Source organism: Cavia porcellus, unplaced genomic scaffold, assembly GCF_034190915.1.
Source record: "Cavia porcellus strain 051 isolate PalLab524CR breed Dunkin Hartley unplaced genomic scaffold, mCavPor4.1 scaffold_2, whole genome shotgun sequence".
Lineage (NCBI taxonomy): Eukaryota > Metazoa > Chordata > Mammalia > Rodentia > Caviidae > Cavia > Cavia porcellus.
The window spans coordinates 106894492-106904865 of NW_026947485.1; the positions used below are offsets into that span (position 1 = coordinate 106894492).

General features: G+C 40.6%; 1 protein-coding gene across 1 annotated transcript in view; it reads left to right on the plus strand.

Moving 5' to 3' along the window:
* LOC106025642 (protein LSM14 homolog B-like) overlaps window positions 1-7093 on the plus strand; it is a 26656-nt gene extending 19563 nt beyond the window's left edge. Inside the window, exon 3 of the mRNA XM_063236184.1 lies at window positions 6217-7093. Coding sequence (XP_063092254.1) covers window positions 6217-6726 — 510 coding nt within the window. The 3' untranslated portion in view covers window positions 6727-7093. The remainder of the gene's footprint in view (window positions 1-6216) is intronic.
* The last annotated feature ends 3281 nt before the right edge of the window (window positions 7094-10374 follow it).

The following is a 10374-nucleotide window of genomic DNA, read 5'->3' on the forward strand; positions in this document are numbered from 1 at the left end:
ACTCATGGTTATCCTCCTGTCTCAACCTCCTGAGTGCTGGAATTATAAGCATGTACCACCATGCCTGGCTTGACCTTCATTTTGTACCTGCTTCTTTCGTTGGCTTGAAATCTTGAGTCAGACTCCTGCTCAGCTCTGCATATAGGCAAGTTAATCATTTAGGGAGACATGATAGCAAGTTCTAATTGGGTGGGCGGAAGGCTGTTGGGGAGTGGGACAACACATTGAGATGCATGCTACACAAAGTGCTACTGCATGAGCCATTAATGTGTTTGGAGCTGGAGATAGCCTAGATGCTGGTGAAATGAAGGTAGCTCCCTGAGGGTGAAGCAAAGTGCATTTTTCCTGTGCCTGCCACCCAGGGTCAAAGGCTGACTGGCAGCACTGCACAAGGCAGAGAGATCTTGCATTTGCATCCATCTAGTTTCTTTTTCAATCTCACTGTCCCTTCTGTTAGAAGACTTAGGATGCCCCTAGTGACACAGCAATGGAAGATTCTGAAATAAGTCTTGCATGTTGGTGGGGAGTACTACTTTATGAATGTTAAGGCAGAAATCTTAGGATTACAATTCTGTGGGCACCTGATGTCTACAGTTTTAAAATGTAATGTAACTATATTTGCACACTATTTGTAAACCTGAAAGTTTCTTTGAAAATACATTGAGGCTGGGAGTGGTGGTATATCCTGTAATCCCAGGACTCAAAAGGCTGAGGCAGGAATCTGTGAATTCAAGGCCAGCCTGGGCTACAAAGTGAGTTCAAGGCCAGTCGGAACTGTATAGCAAAATTCTGTCTCAAAAAAAAAAAATTGCATTGAACACTTTTGATAGCAATTAAGGTAATTTGAAAATATTTTAATGGCTGGATATGATTTCATCAAATGCATATTACTTAATTCATTTAACCAATGTCCATATGCATATATAAAAATGTATAAAAATAATTCTAACTCATTTTTTAAAAGGTTTTGCTCCCACTTCATGGAATTATTTTTCACTTCTATTATATTAATCTAGGTTTTGTTATTACAGATTTATAGTTCTTTGTCTATTTTAGTATCTCTGTATCCTTTTTCTATTTATTCAGTGTTGCTACTTCCACAATGATTCTGTTCTTAACTCTCTGGTTATAATTTTGACCTATTTAAGCAATCTTAGATTGAGCTTCACTAAAAAACATTTAGATCTCATTTATTTCCCCTCCAAACACCAGATCCTGACTCCTTATCTCTATGTAATATTTATATGTTCATCTACTTCTTACAATTCAAACTTTTACATAAAAAATACACAGTGCATCGTGGAACTTAGGCAGTTGACCAACAAAGCAATTCGCCTGCCCTCTTGGTAAGCGCCCTGGAGGGAGCCACAAACAAAACCAGCCAGCATCTCCTGTGAGTCTACTGACGCACGGGCTGAGAATCAAACATCTTAACTCTCCCCTACCTTTAGCAACTGGGGGCAGAGGTCTGAGCATCTCATGGGAGAATGACCATGTGCAATATAGCAAATAGAGGAGAGTTCCTTCTGTCTTCTGTTTGAAGGCAAATGTTGTTTCACTGTTTTGTTATGATTGTTTTGCTCTATGCAATATTCTCTCTTGATTGGTTTTATAATGTTCTGTTTTGGGTCTGATTTCACAATAGCTAATTGACTGGGCAACTATTGTGAAGATAACAAAATACACTATGGTACCTATTACTGTTATCCTGTGAAGTTCTGTACCAATTTCACTGCATTGTCTTAATTGGTTTTGTTGTGCCTTGCTCTTTAAAATACAATTAAAATTAAAATTAAATAACTACATGGATAGAAAAAGACCACTACCTAGGAGACAATAGCAAAAGTGTCTCAATTGGTACTGGAGATAAGTACCCCTGAGACAGGGGTAAAAGATAAAGTTTGATATAGAAGCATAAATGAAAAGAATCTAGCTAGACTAAAATCAAGTGTATCAGAGGAGTGCAAGGAGAAACCAAACCACCCCTGGATCATGGTGTTCTATTCCTCACCCCAGACCAAACTATTTGACATAGCAACTTGGGTGTGGACCAGACTGAGGGAAGGAGCTGGCCTTTCAGTGATAGCCTGACTGATGGAAAAGATTCACAACCACTATAACCTCCCTACTGGGCATAGTGAGTGAGACACAACCAGAGAAGTCAAAGCAAAATGCACCCATGACTTGTAAATAATATGCTCCAGCACTGATAAGTGGTGAAGATGTAGGAAGAGAAAAGACACCTTTGCTATTGTCCCCTAGGTGGCGGTCTTTCTCTCTCAGTGTAGTTTTTTTACATAAAAGTTTGAATTGTAAGACATAACACAGAAAAAAAGAAGAGTCACCCATTTCCCTACATAAAATAAGAGTACTGTTGATGGAACATTGAGCAAGTGACACAAGATTCCCAGCAGACATGCCTGTGATATTTACCCCTTAAAAATATCAAGTAAGGCAATTATAACCATGGAGGCCTGTGGCAAGTGATGTATAGAGCACAGCTCGCAACAAGAGCACATTCAGAGGGAGCACCAGCCCTCACCGCCTGGCTGCTCAAAATTACACTATGGCTCCAAGGCAGAGGGAGCTGTGTGAACGCTCCAAGTTAATTCTGTAACAGCTGCGTGAAGGTTTTTATTTCTATTTCTATTTTTTATTTTGATTATGTTGTTATTATTTCCTTGTTTCTTTGACTTGGATCATCTTGAAGTTTTTTTAAATTTTTGTTTCTTTTTTATCCTTTTTTTCTTTTCTTCTAGTTCTTGCTTCTTTATTGTTACGTTTGGTTATTATACCTTATTCTTCAGTTTTCTCCTTTTGACTTGCTCCCCCTTTTAGTGTTTCTTTTCAATTTTTTAACTCTTTCCTACCTATTTTTTCCCTTCTCTTCTTTATTGTTTTGCCTCCTTGCCTTCCCTCTACTCCTGTCCACCTGTTTAATGACATAAATATTCAGACAGGCCTGAGTAAGTACATTAGAGAAAAGGAATAAAGTAGTGTTATAAATTATCCAGTACCACTCAAGGATGTGTTAGGATAATCCTTAACAAAATTGGGCTTAGAGGATCAAAACAAAACTACCTACAAGTGTATTAACAAGTTCTGACAATCTTATAGCCTTAACCCCTCAACACACTTCACTCACTGGCATACCTCATCTACCCAAACACCCTCTCAAACCCCCTCAATACTAGCTCATTACTCTAGATATAAAAAGAATCCCACTAGTGTCCAGCTTCTTATCTATTATCTGCCTACTGACATTTCTTTTACTTTCTTCTTGCCTATTCCCCTCTTCATTTTTCCCTTCCCTTCTCATTCTCTCTACCCTTTACATTCTAGATGAATTACAAATAGTAGTAATAATATAGTCTATATAGGGTATTAACAAAAGAGTGAAACTATCAAACCATTTTTAATGTTTATGGCTAATGTATGATTAGATGAGTTAACACTATTATAACCAGTAGAAATTCTCACCTTGCAACACAGTGACAGAATCCAACCCAATTAAATTGAAAAGTCTCTTGACAAATAAAGCCAAGAACATATCACTGGAAAACATAACCTAACTAAACAAGTATATCAAAAACATATTCTCTTCACTCTACTTGACCTCAACTTTCAGTTAGAAAAAAGAAACATGAAAAAAATAAGGTAACAAAACACCTCCAAAGTCTCCCAACTTTCCCAAAGGGTACAACAGAACTGAAGTAAACAACAGAGAGCTGAGCTGTACAAAATAATTAAATGGGAAGCAAAGAAACTCAGCAAGATCAAAAAGGACATAACTCAAGAAACAGCAGAACTATCCAACAAACTGACACATGTGGTTATGAGAGAATCAAATAAAAAATTGGAGAGCTGCCCAAAATGGCTCAAAACATGAATAACATATTTACCAAAGATACAGACTTCACAAAAAGATGCTAAACATAATGCCCAGAAATAAAGAATTTTGTTGAATTCACAAGGTTTCAGAAGTCAAGGACACAATAGAAATATATGATTTACTCAGACAACCCATAAAAATGATAAGACAGCAAGAAAGATTTATCTAATAGACATTAAATGATACTAAGAAGACCAACATAATGAACAAAGTAAAATTCCTAGAATTAAACAGCAATACAGAGAAACAATATGCCAGAACCTATGGAACATACTGAAATCAGTCTAAGAAGGAAGTTTACTGCTGAAACTGCTCACATTAGAAAACCAGAGAAAACTTAAATAAATTACCTATTAATGTACTTTTAATCAAGTCCGGTGTGGTGGTAAATGCCTGTAATCCCAGCACTCAGGAGACTGAGGTAAGAAGATCACTGTGAGTTCAGGTCAGCCTGTACTACATAGCGCTATATAAGTGAGTTCATTGCCAGCCTACACTATATAGTAAGGTCCTATCTCAAAACAAATAAAAATAAAATATGTAAATCAATATATATAATATACCATATAAACAGAGGCAAGGAAAAAAACTCACATGATCATTTCAATAGATGCAGAAAATGCCTTTAACAAAAACCAACACCCATTCATGACTTTTAAAATCTGAAGGAAACAGATTCAGAACAACTTTATCTCAAACTGTTAAAAGCCATTGATGACACACTATCAGTCAACAGCATATTAAATAGGAGAAAGCTGAAAACCTTTCCTCTGAAATCAGAAACAAAACAAGGATGTTTGTATCATGATTCCTGTTCACTACCGTACTCAAAATATTAACCAGAGCAATCAAGAAAAAGAAAGAAAATGGATATATGTAGGGAAAAAAAAGTCAAAGTGTCACCATTTGCAAAGACATGATCCTTTAAATGGCGGGCCCAAAAGTATCTACCAAAAAACTTCTAAAATTAATAAGAAAACTTAGTAATATACCAAGATAAAAAAATCAACTCACAAAAATCAATAATATTCCATATATAATGTTCAATAATATTCTATACCAATAATGAACTCACCAGAAAAGAGATTAGGAAAACTATACCATTCCTAACAGCATCAAGAAAATTAACTTAGGAATTAACCTAACCAAGAAATTGAAAGAGGTCAATGACAAAAGTACTCTGATACAGGAGGTGGAAGAGGACATCAGAAAATGGAAAGATGTCACCTGTACCTGGATAAGTAGAACCAACACTTTCAAAATGCCCATACTTCCAAAACTGATATATAAATTCAATGTAATTCCTATCAAAATATCAAAATACCAGTGACATTCCTCACAGAACTAGTGGAAGCATTGCTAATGTTCACATGGTGCCAGAAGAGACCAAGAACCAAAAAAGCAATGCTGGGTAACAAGAGCAAAGCAGAAGGCATCACAATTCTTAAATCCAAATTATATTACAAAGTTATAGTGGTAAAATATCATACTTCTGGTATAAAAACAAACCTGTAAATGGAATAGAATGAAAGATGCAGAGACAACCTCAGATACAACAGACACTACAACAAAGGGGCCAAAACTAAGTTACACTGGAGGAAAGACAGCCAGCCTCTTTAGTAAATGGTGTTAGGAAAACTGGCTATACAAATGTAAAAAACTGAAGCTAGACCCATGTTTCTTACCATGTACTAAGCTAAAATCAAAATGCATCAAAGACCTAAATATTAAAACAGAAACACTTAACTTTTTGGAAGATAAAATAGGTAAAACTCCAAAGACAAAGACATAGGCAAAGACTTTCTGAGCAGAATCCCAATGCACAAACTATAACATCAAGATTCAACAAATAGAATTACATCAAATTTTAAAACTTCTGCATAGCAAAGGAAACAACCAACAGAAGAGATAACCTATACAATCAGGAAAATATTTTGCCAGTTTCACCTCAGAGGATATCTAGAATGTACAACCAACAAAAAAAAAAAAAAAATAGACCCCCAAAATAAAAGATCCAATCAAAAAAAAGGCCAACTGAAATGAATAGACACTTATCAGAAGTACAAATGGCTGATAAGCACATGCAGAAATGTACATCTCTGGCCATTAGAAAAATGCAAATTAAAACAACACTGAAATTCCATTTAGCTCCATGAAGAAAGTCATTATCAAAAAATCAGGCGAGCAGCAGGCTGTGCTCAGTTTGTAAGGGTGCCGGGACTAAGGTGCTGCATCTGTGAGCTGTGCCCCCATGTTGCCTGTGGGGTGCCTGTAAGCTGCTTTTGAAGTCAGGCTTGGAACACAGGTTTGATGGCTGACATTAGTGGTGGCTGCTGCGTCTCCTCACAGGGAACCGGCGAACAAGGAATAGTTCCAGAGGGCAGAACCGTCCTACTAATGTCAAGGAAAACACAATCAAGTTTGAAGGAGACTTTGATTTTGAGAGTGCAAATGCCCAGTTCAACCGAGAGGAGCTTGACAAAGAATTCAAGAAGAAACTGAATTTTAAAGAGGACAAGGTTGAGAAAGGGGAAGAGAAGGACCAGGCTGTGCTCGCTCAGAGTGATGAAGCTCCTGCTGAGGAAGACCTCCTAGGCCCCAACTGCTATTATGACAAATCCAAGTCGTTCTTTGACAACATCTCTTCTGAACTCAAGACCAGTTCTAGGCGGACAACATGGGCTGAAGAGAGGAAGCTGAATACGGAGACCTTCGGGGTATCAGGGAGGTTCCTTCGAGGCCGCACTGCCCGCGGTGGATTCCGAGGAGGCAGGGGCAACGGAGCCGCTTGGCGCAACCCGACTTCGCACAGAGCTGGGACTGGCAGTGTGTAAAGGTGCAGCCTCTGAGTTCCCGCTGAAGTGGTCCAGGTGGTGCTACGTAGAGGAGGACACAGGAAACGCTGCAAGCACTGGAAGTGGGTGGCATTGTTTACTGCGTTGGGCAAACTCCCACATTGCTACTTATGTTTGGACTTAATTGAACTTGGACATGGTCTGAGTTAGAACCACTTGTTTTGGGGAAAGTATTCATGGGTAACCTCTTTGAGGTATCTTGACCTATGTTCCTTTTTGGTTGTGCATAGCCTAACTGTAAGGTTTTGGTATTTTGCAAAAATGTTTATAGCAAAGGCTTGATCCTCACTTTGTGACTGTTTCTTTTCTATGACAGCTTTGACTTTTAAAACAGAACCAAATCTCATTGGCACATGTGGCAGCCAAGTGCATCTCTAACCCATCTGGTCCCTGGTGCTGCTGGCCTGGCACCCTCATTACCAAGAGTGGGATCTCAGGAGCCAGGCAAGGGCAGCACAGGATGAGCTGGGTGTGTGGGTGGGTGGGCAGAGGGCAGGGAAGGAGGGTGTTCCCATGGATCATGTTGTGTAAGGGACATAAGGGTGAGGGCTGGCAGAGGGTGGGTGCACTGGGGAAGGGACCCCTGAGCAGTAGCTACCAAGTGTTATGTGGAGCCTGGCTCCTGTAGGCACTGAAGCTGTGGGTGAGCCCATGCTGTGCCCCCTGCTCTCCTGTCCCTGCCAAGCCTCTGGCCCAAGTCACTCAGCTGGACTCTGCCAGAGTGCTTCAGTGTTCTCATCCACTTGGAAATGAGCTAGCCTGGGGGAGCAGGGGGGCTGGGGTGGCAGCAAGGTCAGTTGACCTTATTTCCTCTTGATTGTAAATAGTTCTTGTGTTTTTGTTTTAAAGTGAGTGGAGGGAGGGTGGGGAATATAAATTCGTTGTATGTAAATAGGTCAGACTTCGAAGTACAAGTACAAGCATGCGTCCTCTGACAGGACATTTTGTTTAAAATAAGCACCTTGGTAACTAAATTCCTTTAATAGCTAAAAGCCGTTTTGGTTCTGTACTGATTAAGTTACTGTAAAAGCTTGGGTTTATTTTTGTAGGCCTTCTGGGCTGAGAATTAGAACATTAGCATTGGGGTTGCTCTGTTGGAGAAGTGTAAATTATAACTATAAATAAATATGCAAACCTTTCAAAAAAATCAAATAATAATGAATGCTGGGGAGACTGTGGAGGTAAAGGAACCGTTCTACATTTTTGATAGGAAAGTATACCTAGTACAGTCATTATGGAAATCAGTATGGAGTTGTTCAAAAAACTAAAAATATTATAAATCCCATTTGACCCAGCTACTGGCCTTCTAGGGTAGCTTCCCAAAAGTGCTAAAGACATATTACACTGATACATGTATACCTATATTTATGGCAGCACAATTTATAACAGCTAAATTGGAGGCAGACTACATGTCTGCAGATGAATGAATAAATAAAATGAGGCACTTAATATTCAATGCAGTAGTACTCGCCTATAAAGGCTAAGTATATATCGTGTGTAGAAAAACAGATGCGCCTTAAAACCTATTAACTGAAACAAATCAGACGTGCAAGCTTAAATAGCATATGGTTTCTCTTATATGAGAAGTTCAAAATAAAAAAAAAGCAAAATAAAAGCCAGATAGATAAAAGGAAACAGGGAGACAGACCTTTTGCAAATAGGAAGGGAACAGTAGATGGACGTGGGGCTGGGAAGGAGAAGAACTTAAAACAATTAAGATGTGTCATGGACATGTACCAACACAGTGAATGTAATCATTCTATATGGCAAACATAAAATAATATTTAAAAATCTGAACACACAGGCAAATGTGGTGGTACACACTAGTAATCACAGCACTCTCAAACACTGTGTCAGGAGGCTTACAAGCTCGACCCCACGCTGGTCAATTGAGTGAGACTGCCTCAAAATACAAAAAATAAAGAAAGGGCTAGGGATGTCATTCAGTATAAAGTCACTGGCAATCCGCAGTGCCACAAGGGAAAAAACAAAACAAAAAACTCTCACAGTGGCATCAAGAGGCAGGCTAGAGGAATGCAGGGCTGGGGCAGTGGCCTTTGGTGCTGAGAGCAGCAGTAACACTGCAATGTGGTAATAAGGGTGCTGCGGCCAAGCTTGCAACACATAGAGAGAGGCAAAGTTGGAAAGCCAAAGGTAAGGCAGTGTGGTGTTCACAGACAACCCATCTTCACTTTCCTGTGGACTGTATTCCTACAGATTTGAAGACTCCCATCACAAGTAAGACACAGGTGTGTGCTACTGCAGCAGTGCACAATAACCATTTCTGGAATACTGTAGTTCAGTGTGGAGGTGAAGAAGCTGGCAAGTAACTTTCAAGAATTTCAAAGTACTGTGTAGCAATCGTCATTTGCAGCTTATGATGTATGGTCAGGAAGTGTTGGGATCACTTATCAAATCTCCCAAATTTTATAGTGTGATTTCTCATAGCTTCAAATTATTGGGTAGAAACAAAAGGAGAGGAAGCAAACTGCTGACAGGATTGTTGTAACCAAGCCTCTCCCTCTCATTGTACTGTAATTGAGTCCAAAAGTGGCAGTGGGAATGTGGAATTTTTTTGAATTCCATAAGGGGAAAGTAGAGGCAGTTACTGTGGACAAAATAAACATGTGGAGTTTTTCGACCTTTTGTGAGGTGACCTGTGTGTTGACTGTCGCTGTTTCCTGTATTTCACGCAAAAAAGGATTTGAAAAACGTTTTTTACAATTGATTTTTTTAAACAGAACTATCCCCTGTACAATAGTGCTTTTGTAAACCTACACATTTCAATTTGTGGAACAGCTTCTCTCCTGGAATAGCAGTCATCTCGGAATATTCTCCTCTCTCCTTTCCCAGATCCAATCAATTCAGTGTTACTGATTTCGCTTCAAAACCCCTTTACTTTCCTTTTCATTTCTGGCACTACCAGCTCATATCTGGAGGTCCCAGGGTGCCACAACTTGGTTGCACTAAAGCCTCAATCTTACTTTCCAGCCCTAGTCCGCTCCCTTCTGTTGCTCTTGCCACTAGTGCAACTTTTGGAAACAAGGAATTTTCCTCTACTGCCTGCACAAATCTGATGACTCCTCATCAGGTAGGAAGCAATCCGCTGGCTACTACCAGCACTCACAGCCTCTTTCCCCTTTGGCTTCCCACTGCACTGGACACCCCTACAGGCACAGTGACACCAGCCTAGAATTTTAACTCGGCCAGAGTGTGCGCCTGCCCACAGCCTCTGCTCACCACCACCTAATCAAAGCCTGTTTGGCTGACTCCTGGCGCTCTGGCGCCTACGTGACGCCAAGAATAAAATTGCGTCCTGCTTCCCGGCCTGCTCTGTTAACCACCCACCTAGACCACCACCGGGACCCGGAGCACACACCGCGGGGCCCCCAGCGGGAGCGCTAGCAGGCCACGGCTCCCGCGTTCCGCGTCCCCTTCCGCCGAGGAGCCTCTACTGGGAAGGACGGCCCTGCCCACCCACCCGAGCTCCCTGGCCAGAGCGCGTGGGACTGCGGACTCTGTACTCAGGGAAGGGGCCTGGGCGCACTTCCGCGCTCCGAGGTGAGGCGGGAAAAGCCCAGAGCAGCGCCCGGCCCACCCTGGAAACCAAAGCGCGGCTCCCGCCCC